Consider the following 17,932-nt stretch of genomic DNA (forward strand, 5'->3'; position numbering starts at 1 on the left):
CCATAGAAATGCTTCATTTGAATCAGTATTTGCTTCTCAAGCATAAGGCTCTGAAGTCAGATTCCTAGGACCCATGTAGAAATGCTAGGTGTGGCAATGTGTATGCCTATAACCCCAGCACTAGAAGTTGGGGCACAGAGGCAAGGAGGATCACTACGGCTTGCTGGCTGTCAGCCTAACTCCATGTTCAACAAGAGACCCTGTCTCAAAGAGTAAGGCAGAGAGTGATGGAGCAGGACACCCTGAGAGATGTGGGTGATTCTTCTGCAGTCCATTAGTAGTTGTTATGTTTGGATGATAGAATCATGTATAACTTTTTTCCGTACATGTTATTTTGGTTTTGTTTTATACAATGTAATGCTATAAAGTATAGACAGTTAAAGTGTCAACAGCCTTGATATATATATATTTGGAGACATTGTCTCATGTAGCTGAGGATACCCTTAAAGTTGCTAGGTAGTCAGGATGTACCTTTACTTCTTGGGTGCTGGGGTTGTTGACATGTACCACCATGTTTACTCTGTGGTGGGATTGAAACCAGGGCATTGTATATGTTAAACAAGCTCTTTACTAACTGAACCACATCTGGGGCCTATGTAACGTTTTTGGGTTTTTTTTTTTTTTTTTTTTTTTTTTTGGCTTTTTGTTTTTTCGAGACAGGGTTTCTCTATGTAGCCCGGGCTGTCCTGGAACTCACTCTTGTAGACCAGGCTGGCCTCAAACTCAGAGATCCGCCTGCCTCTGCCTCCCAAGTGCTGGGATTAAAGGCGTGTGCCACCACTGCCTGGCCGTATGTAACGTTTTTTGTTTGTATGTTTTTAAAGCTGGCAGGTCTTTCCTAATATAGGAAACAAAGTTATAAAATAATCAGTTTAAGAAAAATTTATCTAAAGCATTTGAAAAACTTGTTTATTCTATGGGTAAGTAAATTTTAAGTTATGTAGGATATCTCTCAACTTAACAATTTGAATTTCTCATTGTACTGACATCAATAGTTCTTTCATACTCCAGGTTGGTGTACTCTTTTCTGAATCCTGGTCAATTGCTCATTGAAATAAAGGAATATATGTGCTACTGTTGGGATTTTAGCAGTTTTTGTTCCTATGGCTCCATCCTCTTAATTCTTTGAAAGTATGTTTGCTTGAGTTATAAGTGGGCGAATCAGTAATTTTCTCCTAGAAGCAAAGTTAAGATTTCGACTTGAAACCTACCAGCTGGTATTTAAAGCATAGCCGTGCTCCTCAGCCCAGTGTGTTGTTTGTAATTGGTCCACTTTATCATCTGATTCAGGTGCACTGTGGCCAGGTATGAAACCTGAAAGTGGTTTAATTCAGACTCCATCTCCAAGTCAACACAGTGTTCTTACCTGCACTACAGGGTTAACCACAAGCCAGCCAAGCTCAGCACATTATTCTTATTCCATTCAAGGTAAATAGGCATGGTTGTGTGTTTGTTATTTAACTTTTATCTTTTTTTTTTTAATTGCCCGTATATCCAAACAAACTGGATGATACAGGGGCACCATCTAAAGTAAAGGGAATGGCATGCGTTTGTGCATGCTTTTTGTGTTAGGCAAATCAGTGCAGTGTGGTTTGTAAGTAGCTTAGGCTTTGAATGCGAGCTGCTTTCTAGAAGTGAGGCCTTCTCTTGCATGCTGATACCTAGAAAGCTTCCCTCGGTTTTGTGCTAGTCTGTTCTCAGTGGCTTCTTCACATGGAAGTTGGCAGCTCCTTAAGTCAGAGTTTTGCTGGCTTCTATGTGAATTGTCAGTGGAATGTGCGATGTGGCTGCTTTTCTGCTGGTGGCTTTGTGACACCCATCCCATTGACTACTTCCTGGTGAGAGTATTTCTTTTGCTCACGGGGCGAGGGTATCGGTGAGTGGTGGAGTGCTTGCCTAGCATGTGTGAAGAAAAAAGAAAAGTTTATTTTGTTTCTATTCAGGGTGAAATTTAAACAACTTCACTTCCCTGAGTTCTCTGACAGGGTTAGAATTTAATAATCAGGATGAGTAGGCAGCAGGGCAGTGTGATGTTTGCTTGCCTACTCTCCCAAACCCACACTCTAGAGTGAAGAGCAGCGGCCATCGACCTGACTTCTCATCTGCCTCCATGCTTCTGTTTTGTTGTTGTTTGTTTGTTTATTTTATAGCTTGTTACATTTCATTCTTCATAAAATAAACTATGCAGATGGTGGCATATGCCTTTAGTCCCAACACTCAGGAGACAGAAACAGGTGGATCTCTTGAGGTCGAGGTCAGCCTGGTCTACAGAGTGAGTTCCAGGACTGCTAAAGCTACACAGAGAAACCCTGTGTTCAAAAAACAAACAAACAAAACCTCTAGAGGGATGAGTGTGGCCAATGACAACCTCTGTAGATAGGAACTTTGCTGATGAAAAAGATTTTTAGTCTTAACTGCTTTCGGTTCATTGATTTGGGACTTGTTTGATTCTGTAGTATCACCTCTAGGCCACTTTTGGTTTTTTTTGTTTTTGTTTTCTTAAGATTAATTTTATTTGTATATGTATATATGCGTGTGTATGAAAGTACCCACCTGGTGCTTACAGAGACTAGAAGATAGCCTGAGTTACAAGCTTTCGTGATCTGGCCAACGTGGGTGGTAGGAATAGAACTCAGGTCCACTGGGAAATCAGTGAGTCCCCTTAACCACTGAGTCATCCCTCCAGCCTCCTACTTGTCCTTAAGACCCAGGTCTAACCTACGTTTACCTCCAGTTTTCAGCGTCTCCTCATTTACACTTCATTCTTTCCTTGCCAGCTCCTCGGTTTTCTTTGTCCCTAACAGGAGCAACCCAGGAGGAACAAAACGTAAGGACATGATCCAGGCTCACCTTGAACCTGTGGGCCCAATCTAGGAGGAGCCTCCTAACCCAGCCTTTGCACCCATCTGGGAGTAGCACACAATACCTACCATTTCTAACTTTCGTTTTATTTTCAGTGTTTTTCTAAGACAATAGGTTTTGGGGATCAACTACAAGCAGTGAAGTACCAGGTCCCCCTTAGCTATATCCCTGTTTAGGGATACACATAGGTCATGAAGGAAGAGAAGGAAGAGTAAGGGTCCTGAGGTATAAAATCTCTACTCTTCTGTAGTTTTATCTTGAATTTAACACTTCTCTTCCCTTGCAGAATAAGTGAAGTAAAGGATTGCTTGACTTTCATTAACTACCGTCCTAACTTGTCATGTGTTGTGGATATGTTTTTTTCCTTTGAACCTGTTAACCTGTTTTTTTTAATTTTCTGTTAGTAGTAACTGCTGGTGTTTAGTGCTTGTAATTAAGTGCTGGGCCATTTTTCTGGCCCCCTTTAAAACTTGTAGATGAGTGTGGATATGTGCATGTGAGTGCATATGCCTTAGAGGCCAGGAGAGGGCATTGGATCTCCCGGACTGGAGTTACAGGCAGTTAGAAGCTGCCCAGAATACTTCCTGGGAACCTAATAAAGGTCCTCTGCACAGTAGTATGTGCTCTTATTTGCTGAGCCCTCTCCCCAGCCCTAACAGACTTTCTTGTTAGTATACTTTTAGACAGACAGACAATTGGGCAGAGAGTACACGGTTCTCCAATAATCTGTACTGCAAGGTTGAAGAGGGAGTGAACATGTCAGCAGTAACACAGACTCTATCCAGGGAAAGAACTGTGCAGAGTCCCTGATAGAAACCAGAGCTGTAGTCAGCTTACAGCTAGGGCATCTACATGGCAGTAAAGAGGGCAGAAGAGGACTGAAAAGAATTTTCAAGATATGGATTAACATCTCCCATGGCTAGCTGTACCAGGGGACCTTGGGGTGGGGGTGGGGAGTAAGAATCCAGAAAAATAAGTTACTTAGCTCTGGGAACCAAGTGATTTTAGTCCTTGGAATGGTTATTGCATAACTATTTACAAAGTGATGGGCTTCACAAGATGATGTGATTATCACTAATGTGATTATCACCCAACAATTTTCCCTACACTTAGCATCTTTTATGAGTATGCTACATTTGGTATGATTAATGAACTGGTATTAGAAGTGATGATCAGTTAAGGAGGTAACTTAATCAAATGGAAGACGTATCTTACATCTAATGGTCATGTCTCCCTAGATTCCGGTAAACTTTCTGCTCTGACATTTCTGATTCCATGAAGACCTGGGTGGCTTTGGGAATGCCCCTCTGTTAGAACTTATCTGATGTTTTATTTATGACTAGACTGGAATTACCAGTTTCTCGAAGCACAGATCACATTATCAGTGGTTGTGAGCCATCATGTGGTTGCTGAGAATTGAACTCATGACCTCTGAAAGAGCAGCCATTGCCCTTAACCACTGAGCCATCTCTCCAGCCCAAATGTAACTTTTAAAAAAGAAAATAAATGTGTGGAAACACATAAATGAATAAATAAATGTAATTTTTAGAAAAAGCAATGGAGCTAGCAGGATGGCTCAGTGGGTAAAATAACTTTTCTGTCATGGAAGCCATACAACCTGAGCTCAGTCTCCAGTGGAAATGGGAGGAGCTCCAGCTCCCTCCCACAAGTCGTCCTCTTACCTCCATTCTTAAATGATGGCACACATGTGGAAACACACACAAATAAGCCTGTGGGGTCCATTCTTTTTCAAACCACCATATATATACATGCAATACTACTAATAAAACATTTTTTAAAAAACAAGCTACAGGCACATTGCAACTATGTTGTCAGGTGTCATTTCTTTTAGATAATCTGTTAACAGAACAAGAAATATATGTGTGTCCTCTAACCTGTGTTAAGTACACGTATGTATTTTAAGTTAAATACATGAATCTTTATTGATTTCTCTGTCCCTAATCCATTATTACACAGCTTAGTTCAGACTCTATCCACTGCTGATGGAAATCTCTACTCCAGCATTTACTATGCATGGTTGTGCATGAAAGCATGTATGAGCATGTGCCCCAGCATGCATTTGGCGGTTGAAGGGCAACTTTGGATGTGAGTACTCTCATACCATGGTGGTTCCGGGGTTGAAGTCAGGTCCTCAGGTTTGGCAGCAAGTAGCTTTATCCACTGGATCACCTCACCAATCTTTGTTTAGGAGAAATTACTGTGATTTATTACTAAGCTTCTTGAGTACAGGGTTGTTTTTTGGTTTTTTTTTTGTTTTTGTTTTCCTTATATTTTTAAGTACATTTATATAGGCCACATGCCCATGTAATAGTACTTGCATTTAGTAGACAGTATGTGTTTGACAAATGAATGAATGATCAATGGCCCACCCAGTCAATATTAACCAAACCTGCAGTTTCTTACCAAAGGCTAGTACTTGGTTGAGTTTTTGTTAAGTATTTTGGTTACATACTGAGAATATGTAACTCTCCTAAGAGTAGGTAACCTGACTGTCAGCCTCTAACAGACAAAAAGACTTTTTCTTACCTACTGTGTTCAAGACTGAGTCTCAAAAATATTTATTAAGCCTCATCTTTTTTGTTTGGTTAGATGGTTTTGGTTTTTCAAGACAGGGTTTCTCTATATAGCCTTGGCTATCTTGCTCTGTAGACCAGGCTGGCCTCAAACTCAGAGATCAGCCTATCTCCTGAATACTGGGATTAGAAGAGTGTGCCACCACTTGCCCAGCTAAGCCTCACCTTTTTATGTGTTGGGGGACTCTGCTAGATGCTGGACATAATAAAACAGAAGGCATGTCCTCATGGAGCTTCCAGTCTGGTGGGAGAGTAGAAAACACAGTGAGCGAGTGAGACCTCCCTAAGTACTCTGAAGGAAGAAAGGGTACATTATCATGATGGACATTGTTGCTTTTATTACACCTACAGTTTAATATATGTCTGTAGGATGATTAGTAATTTTTTTATTCCTAACTTGTTAATCATAGTTCTTTATAGGGTAAAGCATATAGTGGTTGTATACGTTTAGGTAAATTAGCTTGGGCTCAGTGATAGTTATACAAACCTAAAATATACCACTTATTTTTTAGATTGAGGGTTATTAAATTTCTTTTATTTATTTTTTTTTTTTTGTTGGTTTGGGGGATTTTTAGATCTTATGAAGCCCACACTGGCCTTGAATTCACTGTGTCTATGAAGCTAGCCTTGAACTGATTCTCCTTTTCCCATCTTCTCAGTGTACCATGCTTGGCTGATTCTTACATTTCTGAAATTACTTTGCCAAAATTCTCCCATGTGTATAGTGACCGAGTATAATTGAGTCTGCACGTGTTCATTGTGAGTAGTAAAGACAGTGCTGGGCAGGAGAGAAGAACCTCAAGCCACACCCAAAGGAAAGGGAAGGTGGTCTGAAGTGACTGCTGGAAGAGCTCCCATTGGATGTCACTTTTGTTCAGTCTGTTCTGTTTCAAGCCTGCCTGGGATAATATATTGATTATATTCTGGAATTACCAGAAAGTCTTTTTCCACAAAATGATTAAAATTGCTTAGGAGTCATTTGCCCTGCGTACTGTTGTTGTTTGATGCTTCCTCTTAGGAAAACGAATGGATTAAGCTATAGCAGAGAAGAAAGTGACTGTCGATTGGAAGCACATACCATCTATAAGTTATTAAATGCGTTTCATTTATTTACATTTACGAAAGAAGCCAGTAAGACCTTTGTCCTAGCCCTGAGGCAGAGCACTGTAGATTTTAGGAGACTGAGTTCTTAGTTCAGCCAGTGACTGAGGAAACAACTCTAGGAGAGGAACTAGGAGATCCAGTTGACTTTTGACCACTGGGATTATCAACTGGACTGAACACAATGTCTGAACTCTTCTCTGGCCCAAGCTCTTCACGGGCTGAGCCTGTGGCAGGAGCGGTGACTGTCCTTGTCTAGATGTTACTTTCGGCACAGTGCCCTCCAGAACCTGATTCTAATCTGACCTGCGTTGTCCCTACTTCATTTTCCCGCATTCTGTTTTAGTAGAGATTTTCTTGCTAGCTTTCCCCTGGAGAACTTTGTGCTGGTCAGTTTTGTCCTTCTGGTGGGTAACTGCAGCGAGAACCATGTTTCTGTTTGTCCTAAGTGAGAGAGAATGTGAGTTCCAGGACAGCCATAGCTACACAGAGAAACCCTGTCTCGAAACCCCCCCCCCAAAAAAAAAAAAGTGAGAGAGAAGAGTTCAGAACTGGTGCCTGGCAATACTACTACCCTGTCTACCTGGGCAAAGCTCTGTGATATTTGCTAGTCACTGACTAAGTTTGGGGTCAGAACCTGATAGATTCTGTTACAAAAAGATGTAAAATATAAAGGCATTCCAAGTTGTTATCTGATAGAATACATTTTTACCTGACCAGATGAGATTTAATATCTTCTGAGTCTTTGCAGGTTTGCTGGTAAAGTTTCTAAATAACAAATCATAGTGGTATTAAAATTTATTATTACATCATTTGTGTGTGCGCATGTGTGTGTATGTGTACAAACACCCCAGTGCACATATGAGGGTCAGAGGACAACTAGTGGGAGTCAGACCTCTCCTTCCACCATGTTGATCCCAGAACTCTAACTCAGGCTATCAGTCTTAGCACCAAGCAGCATTACCTGCTAAATCATCTTACCGGTCCTCATGGTGTTTATTGATCCACATGAATAACCCATTATTTGAATACAGCAGTTCTAAGCATTTTAAAATTTGGAGAACTAGCTTTATTTCTCAAAGTAAGTATGTCCCTCAGGAGAGACCTAATTTGGGGCAAATGGCCATAAACAATACCACAACATAGGACTCACCAGCGTTCTACTGACTGTCAGGTCACTTGGAGTGGAATCGTTCTTCAGCTTCTAGAAAAGACTGGCATGATTTGGCTTAGTTCTGATTTCACTGGTATGTCAATGCGAGCTGTGGATTGTGTATGCATCCTTCTAGGACTTTCTGTAGACTCAAATTGAAACAGATCCTCCAAGTGTTTTGTTTGTAATCCAGCCTCACTGTGGTATTGCATGCAAAATAAGTGTCTGCCTTTTTAAAAAGTTAATGGATTTTATGTAGATGGTGTTTTATTTGTTTTATGTCTGTGTATCATATGTATGCCTGGTACCACAGAGGCCAGAAGGAGGGCCTGGAGTTATGTACAATTTTGAGTCATCATATGGGTGCTAGAACTTGAACCCAGGTTTTCTGGAAGAACAGTCGGTATTCTTAACCACTGGGCCATCTCTCTAGCTTCCAGCATTTGCCAGTAGTCTTTGGCTCCTTGCTGATATGTTCAGTTAAAACATGTTATCTTCCATGTCTTTAAGCTATTTACATTTAATTATATCTAATATCTCATAATCCTCTCAATCTTGTAGCTTCAAGCACAAATGCCAGCCTGATACCCACTTCATCTGCAGTTGCCAATATCCCAGCAGCAGCCGTGGCCAGCATCTCAAACCAGGTACCGTGCCCCATTTCATCCTCCTTGATAGGATTCAACCAACTTTTGCTTCTTCTTTTCTTTCCATGATCAGCTTGCCCATCTAAGGAACAACTAGGAATAGTGTAGACTGTTGCTGGATGCCCTCAGAACTCTGGCTGCTCTCCTGTTTCTCCTGTTCCTTGCTAATCCTCCCAGAAATATGGTTCTGTCTATGACATTACCCATCATGTTAACTGCAAACTCTTCTAGTACTCTCACTAGAGTGTGTACTCCAAGAAGGGCCAGGATTTATTTTTCTATATTTGATCAGTTTTATATTCCCAGAGCCTAGACAAATCACAGACACTCACTTAAAAGGAACTCATAACTATTGTGGAATGAGTAAATACTACCTCCACCCATCTTCTTATTAATTGTTCGTAGTTTGGTTTGTTTTCCTTTTCATGTTTTTTTTGAGACAGGTTTTCTTTGTGTAGCCCTGGCAGTCCTGGAACTTGCTTTGTAGACCAGGCTCATCTCAGACTCAGAGAGATTTTCATGCTTCTGTCTCTCAAGTTCTAGGATTAAAGGTGTGCACGCCCCCACCCCCACCCCAATGCTGGGCTGTGATTTGGTCTTGATCACTGTTATGTGTGTGCTTAAATGATCACTATAATGTCTTCAGTGTTTTAGAGTTTGTTTTGTTTTTAACATGCTCAGACTTTCTCTGCAACAACTGCTGTGACTACTGCTGTCTCCACAATAAACCTCCTCCTTGATTTTCTGTGCCTCACTGTTTGACTGGTGATGTGTTTATTCTTTCTTAAGTCCACAAGTACCTCAGGTTTATAGGGGATTGTTCTGTTTTGGGTAGGTGGGTTGATTTTTTTAGGCAGGGCCTCACTATGTACCCCTGGCTGTCCTGGGAGGTGCCACAATCCAGGCTGGCTTCAAACTTGCATTCATCCTCCTGTTGGTCTCCCAAGCCGAGTTCATGTGCTCCCACAGTGGCCCAGTGTTTTCTGTTATGTTCCCAGCTATGTGCCGTGCAGCCCTGAATAGATAGGCTCTCTCTTTCACAGCCCTTGTTTTGACCTTCGAAGAAGAATGTCTTTAGTTTTTTACATTATAACTTACTCTGGAAGCAGCTTTAACCAAACTCACATTGTCCACTTAGATGATGTGTCTATACTCAGGTTTTTGCACTTTGAAAATTATTGATTACTTGGGACTGTTAGGTAGGTGGAAAATAAGAAAATGTTTTAGGAAAATAGTTTTGACTTCTTGTAATCGTCTTGTCTTCCTCCCTTTGGCCCACAGGACTATCCCACCTATACTATTCTTGGACAGAATCAGTATCAGGCCTGCTACCCCAGTTCCAGCTTTGGAGTCACAGGTCAAACTAACAGTGATGCTGAAAACACAGCATTAGCGGCTACAGCGTACCAGACAGAGAAGCCTAGTGCTATGGTACCTGCACCAGCCACACAGAGGCTTCCCTCTGGTAAGTACAGAGAACCAGACTAAGAACACTTCATCCAACAGTGTTTCCAAGAGGAGGTAAAGGATTTTGTTCTGGGATGAGTTAGTTTCCCCTTGCTGTTGGTTTTCCTTTCTAAGTTTAAACTGTGCAAACAGACTGTGATGAGAAACTGTGGCAAAATGTCTATAGATGCTTATGACAGAAGAGTGCCAACTGTCAGAAGATGTGTTTCTAGTGCACACTCTGCTCTCTCATATCTTCAGACCAAGAGCTCGTTTATTAAAGGTTGCAGGGCTCCAGTTTTAATACAGGCGTTTCTTTAACCCCTGCTGGGAACTCAGAGCAGGTGCTCGTTCTGTGTCTTAAACTTTTTTAAGGTTCTAAGTACAGCTACAGTCCTTTCCCAGCAATCCTAACATTTGACTCAGGAGGCCAGAGACTGCTTGTAAGTGGCACTGAGAGGTCTGGCCCTGCCTGCACTGCCACCAGCAGCCCAAGGAGTTCCCTTCCGTTTAAGGACTTCTTACTTGCAGAAAGCCTAGTCCTTGATTATACCACAGAATTTCAGGATGAGCCAAAGTGAAACAAAGTTAGTGAGTTAATATCAGGGAGAGTACAAGTGTGGGAGTTAGAACTCTTGGTCAGGATTACACAGCCCTCAGCAGCTGTGGCTTCTCAAGAGGAATTGATTGCACTTAGGTAGCTTTACAGTGGCTGCAGGTGTGATTGTGTCTAAGTTAAATTGTTCAGAAGAATGTAATTTACAACAAAGTTTAAAGAATAAACAGAGCTTAAATTTTAAGTAAAGGTTAAATGCTAAGTAAAAATGCTGGACACTTGGGAGACTGGGGCAGGTGAATATCTGTGAGTTCTTGGCCAGCTTGGACTATGTCTCAAAATAAAAAAAGTTAGGTTAGATATCAGTTCTTCAGACTAGAGAGATGACTATGCATTAAGAGAACAGACTGTTCTTCTAGAGGACCTGGATTCAATTCCAGGCATCCACAGAGAAGCTCACAGCTGTCTGGAAGTCCAGTAGTTCCAGGAGACCCGATGGCCTCTTCTAACCTCCTGCAGCATGCATGCATGCATGCGGTACACAGACACATGGGCAGCACTGCATGCATGCATGCATGCGGTACACAGACACACGGGCAGCACTGCATGCATGCATGCATGCGGTACACAGACATTCGGGCAGGCAGAACACTCATTCATGTAAAGTAACAATAAGAATGGTTTTTTAAAAGACTATAAAGCTGATTCTCTTTTATATATTTTTTAGATTTATTTATTTTATGTCTCCATGTATTTTATGTGCATATATTTATGTATACTACTGTTTGTCTGCTGCCCTCCTTGATCAGTAGAGGGCTTTGGGTCCCCTGAAACTGGAGTTATAGGTGAGTCCACTTAAATCCAAGTCTCCTCACAAGCAGCAAGGGCTCTTTTTCTGGAGCCTTCTCTCAGTCAGGAGCATTTGTTTCACTTCAGGAACAGTACTTCTTAAATGAAATTGTGAGGTGCTTTTCATGAGACACATTTAGGGATGAGGCAGGGGTGCTAGTATAATTAAACTGGAGGTCACAAGCATTCTCGCCATAAATAGGCACAATTTGTTGTTTAGGCTGTCCTTTTAGGATGTCTTTAGGAAGGCACATGTCTGTAGGTAGATGATGTTTCTGTAGGCAGATACTATCTGTGTAGGTAGATCTTGTATCTGTAGGCCATTCTGGTTATTTCAGGATCTTGGCCAGATTGTGGTGTAAGGGGCTTCTTGCTCTTCCCAGGTTCCTTTCTTTGTAAAATAAGGACTCTGTCTTTTCTACTGCCCCTCTTGCAGACCCCGTCTCTGTTGTGGTTTTCATAGCTGGGACTGCTCACAGTGTATTTCTTGATTTTCCTTTCAACAGACTCCTCTACAAGCCCACCTTTGTCCCAGAACACACCCAGTAAAGATGCTGATGATCAGTCCAGGAAAAACATGACTGTCAAGAACCGGGGCAAGAGGAAAGCTGATGCCAGCTCTTCCCAGGACAGTGAATTAGAAGTATGTAAAGACACTCACTTGAGTTACCTGTTCTGTCCTCCTCACCTCTGTCAAGCATATGTCTGGAATTTGCAGAGATAATGTTGTTGTATGTTGTGTCTGCTTGAATTCCTTGTGAGGGCATTTAACTGGCCAAGAGGAAAAAAATCCAGATAAAAGAAAATCCCTGCATGCCCACAACTTAGCTTATATATTCCTTCCAACTGTTTGAGCCTTTTTTGATTCAAGGTAACTTTAACAGAAGGAACAAACTGTTCTCCACATTCAGAGAACAGAAAGCATACAGTGCGTCTCAGGAGAGAGCCAAGGGGCCTGTGAGTGATGTCATAGTGTTTCCATTTAGAATTCGAGGGCCAGGTGGTTCGAGTGCATCTGTGGGACAGACAGGTGTGCTGACTGCTTGACAAGTGTGCCAGCACACCATGCCATGCTGTGAGCACTGGGAATTTACTGTGGACATAGATTTCAGTTATGATTAGAAAGAATAGAAAAACATAAATAGAATTCTAATGTTAGATTTTTTAAAATTTTCTTATATTTATTTTGTTCACCTGCAAACTGTAGCAAAACATGATCAGCTTTATCTGCAGACAAGTGTCCTCCACATCTATAAAGAACCTAGCCATGTGTGTACAGAAGAGCTCTTTAGAAGGAAAAAGTCAAGAATGAATAAAACCTTCTGATTTAAATTTTCCAGAGGCAATGCTTCAAATGATTTTAATTATTCATTCCAAGCTATATGACAGCATCTTAAAAGTGGCAGTCTGTTTCCCCAGTAAAATTTTTCACATAACTGTGTGTGAAAGTTACAACTACCGATATGCACAAATAGCTAATTTCTAAGAAAAATATGTACAGTACTGCAGCATAGTGAATGTGGGATCTGGAATAACTTGACATTAGCCAGTCTTTAACTTACATAATGCTGCTACCTATTCTTGCCAATTCACAAGTGAAAAGCTGTTGCTGAGCCCTCTGGTTTGCACATATTACCTTACTTTTGTGGCTTTAATTTTTCTTTGATGATACTTACTAAAGCAAAGAGATACACTTAAATATGCTCTTAGACACAGATGATTGAAGCTAAACGTAGAATCTGTCTTCTTCCTTTCTGGGGAGCAAATATAGCAAGAAATAGGGAAACTAAAATTTGGTATCATTCTTAGAAAAACTAACGGTTCTGATTTTTAACAATTGTACCACTGTGCACATTACTGCTTTTGCTGGACCTACTACACACCTGTAATCCTATGACTTCAGAAGGCAGGAAGATCAGGAGTCCAAGGTTATTCTTGGCTGCATAGTTGCCTGAGACTCCACCTAAAAACCTTTTTAAAAAGGACTAGACTATAAGATTTGAAAATTTTTATGAGTAGGGGTGTTGTTTTTTGGGGTTTTTTTGAAATATGTGGGTGTTTTGTTTGCATGTATGTCTGTGTACAACATGCATGTCTGGTGTTCAGAGGCCAAGGGAGAGTGTTCAATCCCCTGAGACTGGAGTTACATACTTGTGAACCACACATGGGTGCTGGGAGTCCAGCCTCTAGATGAGCAGTGAATGCTCTTAACTACTCGGCCATGTCTTCAGCCCCAACTTTACCATTTTAAGAGCATTATTCAGTGTTGTTAGATATATTAGCCATTATATATGTTTCTGGAACATTTTTGTGGTTTTTGTGTGTGGTTTTCTTTGTTTGAGACCATCCCACTCTTGCCTTGACCTCCTGGGCAGTTCTGCCTCATACTCCTCAGTGCTGAGACAACAGCTGTGAGCCGCTCTGCCCTGTGTTCACAACCTTGTCTTGATCCTAAACAGACTGTCTACCTATTAAACAGTATGACAACTGTGGTTCTGCTTTCTGCTCCTGTGAACTTGCCTGGTCTGGATATATCTGAGTGTGAGCATACAGTATTTGTACTCTTATCAGGCTCATTTCAGTCAGTCTGATGCTTTTGAGATTTATCTGTGTTGCAGCATTGATCATAATTTCATTTCTTTCAATGGCTGAGTGATATTCTACTCTGTATGTACATTCGTCCTGCGTCTTGCTTATTTTGTGTCTGTTGAAGGACACTTTCACTTCTAGGCCATTGTAAATAATGAGATTGCTGGATCTTATTGTGTGTTCAGCTTTATGAGGAGCCACCAGACTTCTGCACTTTCACACTCTCACATTGTCACCATTGACCACATTCTCATTGACACTTATTTCTCCCCTCCCCTTTTTAAATTGTGTTTTAAGTGGTGGTGGTGGTGGTGGTGAGACAGGCCCTCTACATACCTCTTGCTGCTGGAGCTTGCTCTGTAAATTAGGCAGGCCTGGAGCTCACAGAGCTATGCCTGGGCCTGCCCCTTTTAAAACTGAAAGCTACTCTGTTGTATGTAAAGTGACATCCCACTGTAGTTCTTCACTGCCTTTTCCTAATGACAGTGGTATTGAACATCTTTCCATGACATTGAGTCCTAAGTTAAATTGCATGACTCCTCCAACTTTGTCCTCTCTTGAGGTTGTTATGGCTATATGGAGATCTCTTCAGATTCTCTATGAATTTTTTTAACAGTTTTTTTTTCTTCTTCTTTTTAACCAGTTTATTTTAAATTGGTAGTAATTAAATTCAGTTTCCTGTAAACACTGTGTTTTAACACAAGCTTAACAGGCACTCTAGCAGAACAGGAGAGGCGGGTTAAGGGTACTTGTTGCTCTTGCAGAGAACCAAGTTTTGGTTCCAGCATCCACTTGGCAGCTCACAACCGTCCATCACTCTAGTCCTATAAGATTCAACACTATCTTCTGATTTCTAAGAACACCAAGCATGCACATGGTGCACAGACATACACTCGAGCAAAACAGCCACACATGTAAGATAAAAATAAGTCTAAAGAAAAAATGTTAAATAAAAACACCGTGGAGATTTGGGTGTGGTTCAAAGTGCTTTGGCCATGCCATTTTAGCTGCATTGTCTTCCAGTCTGTGCATATTTACATTTATGTTTTTCTGTTTTTCAGCAGTATGTTAAAGTTTTCAGTATATTGTGCAAATCTTTTGTGTCATTGGTTAAATTTACTCCTGAGTATTATTTTGTTAAAGATTCATTTATTTATGTATATGAATATTTTGTCTGCATGTGTTTGCACATCAGAAGAAAGTATGAGATCCCCTTGAGACGACAGAGACAGATGGCTGTGAGTTGATACGCTGGTGCTGGGAATTAAACTCGGGACCTTTGGAAAATCAACCAAAGCTCTTAACAGCTGAGCCATCTCTCCAGCCTCCTGAGCATTACTTTAGTGGGATTGATTTTTAATTTTTTTTTCAGATCACTCATTACATTAAAACATAAATTTGTTTTAACATAAATTTTTTTAAGTAATGTATTGAACACATTATCTTCTACTCCTAACAGACACACACACACACACGCACACACACACACAAAGTGAAAGGGTATTGGACTTTTGTCAGATGCATTTTCTTTATCTGTTGAGATAATTATGTGTTTTCCCTCTCTTAAAATTAATTATTAAATATTATATAACCACTGATTAATTTTATATATGGAGAGAACCATTCTTAAATTCCAAGCACTGATCCCACTCAGTTATGATATACACTATTTTTCTATGTTAGGGACTTTGACTTGGTTGAGACTTGTGCACTGTTTTTCATGAGGGCTGTCATCTTCTGTGCCCACTCTAGTCCTGTCTGCTTCATGATCTGCTCTTGGAGATTCTGGCTTTACTACATAAGTGAGAAAGAGTTCCTTTTTAGTATGCTTTTGGAGACAGTTAGGAAAAGTTATGTTAATTCTTAAATGTCTGCTCTAATTCTCCAGTGACGTAACTGGATCTCAGGCTTTTCCTTTAGGGACATTTTAAATGACTAGATCCATCTCCTTACTGGTGACAGGCTTTACCACATTTTCTGCCTTTTCTCTAGCCAGTTTAGTTTGTGTTATGTGTTTCTTAAGATTAGACTTTTCCACCTGGTTATCCATTTTGTTGGCATACAACTGTTGATAAGTCCCTGTCAGGGGCCATTTACACCTGCGAGGTTGCCAGCTCTGTCCCCACCTAAATTCAAAGTCTTAGTCATTTGAGTCTCTGTCTTTCTTGGTAAACGTCAGTTCTGTTGAAATTTTCAAAGAATCCACTGTTGCTTTCATTGTCTTTTCTCTATTCTGTTCTTTTGGTTCTTTTCTTCTACTTTATCTCTTATTCACCTCTTCCCTTTCCCTAGCTTTAGCTTTAGTTTGCCTGCTGTATCTAAATAGTCCTTGGATGTATAGTATGGCTATGATTTGAGATTTTTCTTTTTCTTGGACTGAGGATTGAACCCAGAGCCTTAGGCCTATAGATGTAAGCTCTTTCCTGAGGTTTGAGGCTTCTTTTTCCCCCTCTTCTCTTATTATGGGCTCTTTCTGTGCAGCTTAGGCTTCCTCCAACAGTTAGTGATCCCTGTCTCTTTCCCCAGTTAGGGGATTGCAGGCATGCACCTGTGCCTGCTGCTTGCTTGTTTGCTTGCTTGCTTTCTGGCTTTCTTTCTTGCTTTTCTTTTTTCCCCCCTTTTTTGTTGAGACAGGGTCTTACTGGATAGCCCTATCTGGCCTGGAATTCTCTTAACTTATATGGCTTCAGATTCACAGAGATTCTCTGCCTCTGCTTCCTAACAGCTCTATAGAATAAAGTCATGCCTATGTGCCCCTCCCTCCTCCTGCCATTCTTTTTTTAATGTACATATTTATAGTTAGAGTCAGCATTGCTCTCACTGTGTCTCATAAGCTGTAATATGTTGTATTTGTTTTCATTCAACTCAAATATTTTCTGATTTTACTTATAATTCATTGATTCTCTACAATTGTGTTATTACATTTCCACATATTTGTAGATTTTTTTTTAGTTTAATTTTTCTTTTTTTTTTTTTTGGTTTTTTTTTTTTTTTTCATTCCACTATGATTGACAGATAACTCATTTTTTTTTTCCCCCCCCCCCCCCAGCGGGTATTTCTCTGGGACTTGGATGAAACCATCATCATATTTCATTCCCTTCTTACTGGATCCTATGCTCAGAAGTATGGAAAGGTAACTGGAGCCTCTTCTATCGTAACTGCCCCTTCCCTGAAAATCCATTTTTTTCTCCTGCCTCTCTTGCCCTGTTGACTTTTTACATATATATATAGTGACAATATTAGGGATTAGGGTCCAAGAGATGGTGTATAATTAAAACACTTATGGTTCTTACAAAGAACTTTGGTTTGGTTCCCAGTGCCCACATGCAGCTGACAACCATCTATAACTCCAATTCCAGAGGATCCAGCACTCTTTTGTGGCCTCTGCTGACATTGTATGCATGTGATACAAAGGCATAACATGCAGACAAGACACCCATATACATACACATTCGAAACAAAACAAAAAAAGTATTGGGATTAAACCCAGGACTCACAAATGCTAGGCAAGTGCTGTACCATTGAGCTGTGTGCCTAGTCCTCCCCTGTCGGCTTGGAACCTCTCATGTATAAAACTTGACTACATGGCTTGTGTCCAGCAGGCTACTTATCTAGGTAGCTTTGATGGTAAAGCTAGACGCCTGATCTAGGAGCAGTCCTGACTCTGAAGTTATTCAAGGTTGATGACAAGATGACTCACCAGATAGAATGCTTGTTGCCAAGACTAATGACCTGAGTTCAGTCCTCAGTACCCACAGTTGCTATGATGAACTAACTACTCACAAGTTGTCCTTTGACCACATGGGAATGTGTGTGCGTACGCGCACACACCAAATAAAAAAGTGTACTTTTTAATGTACTTCATAAGCATTAAAGTGTAGAAATAATAGTCAAAATTGAATGAAATCTCAGGATAATATATTCTAAAAACTAACTTGTTAAGCCTTAAATTACTAAAGATATTTCTAAGAATTTCATTTAGCCAAAAATGAGTTAGGGAATAAGTAAATGAATCTTATAGATAATATTTCTAAAATAGATCATAACATGACTTTTGTTATGTTGTATTTTGTTCTCATTCTGTAGTACAGGCTGGCCTCTAAATCTCAATTATTTTCCTGCCTCTAAGCCTCCC

At 40.5% G+C, this 17,932-nt stretch overlaps 1 protein-coding gene across 2 annotated transcripts in view; it reads left to right on the top strand.

Annotated features, from left to right (window-relative positions):
- Nucleotides 1–17,932, top strand: part of Eya3 (EYA transcriptional coactivator and phosphatase 3) — an 81,797-nt gene that overhangs the window by 42,471 nt on the left and 21,394 nt on the right. The window contains exons 7-11 of one of the 2 annotated variants that reach the window (XM_028759608.1): nucleotides 1,291–1,428; nucleotides 8,272–8,357; nucleotides 9,639–9,822; nucleotides 11,715–11,851; nucleotides 16,847–16,930. In XM_028759608.1, coding sequence (XP_028615441.1) covers nucleotides 1,291–1,428; nucleotides 8,272–8,357; nucleotides 9,639–9,822; nucleotides 11,715–11,851; nucleotides 16,847–16,930 — 629 coding nt within the window. The remainder of the gene's footprint in view (nucleotides 1–1,290; nucleotides 1,429–8,271; nucleotides 8,358–9,638; nucleotides 9,823–11,714; nucleotides 11,852–16,846; nucleotides 16,931–17,932) is intronic. The other variant, XM_028759609.1, reaches the window with a different exon arrangement.

Source organism: Grammomys surdaster, unplaced genomic scaffold, assembly GCF_004785775.1.
Source record: "Grammomys surdaster isolate TR1022 unplaced genomic scaffold, NIH_TR_1.0 126313, whole genome shotgun sequence".
Lineage (NCBI taxonomy): Eukaryota > Metazoa > Chordata > Mammalia > Rodentia > Muridae > Grammomys > Grammomys surdaster.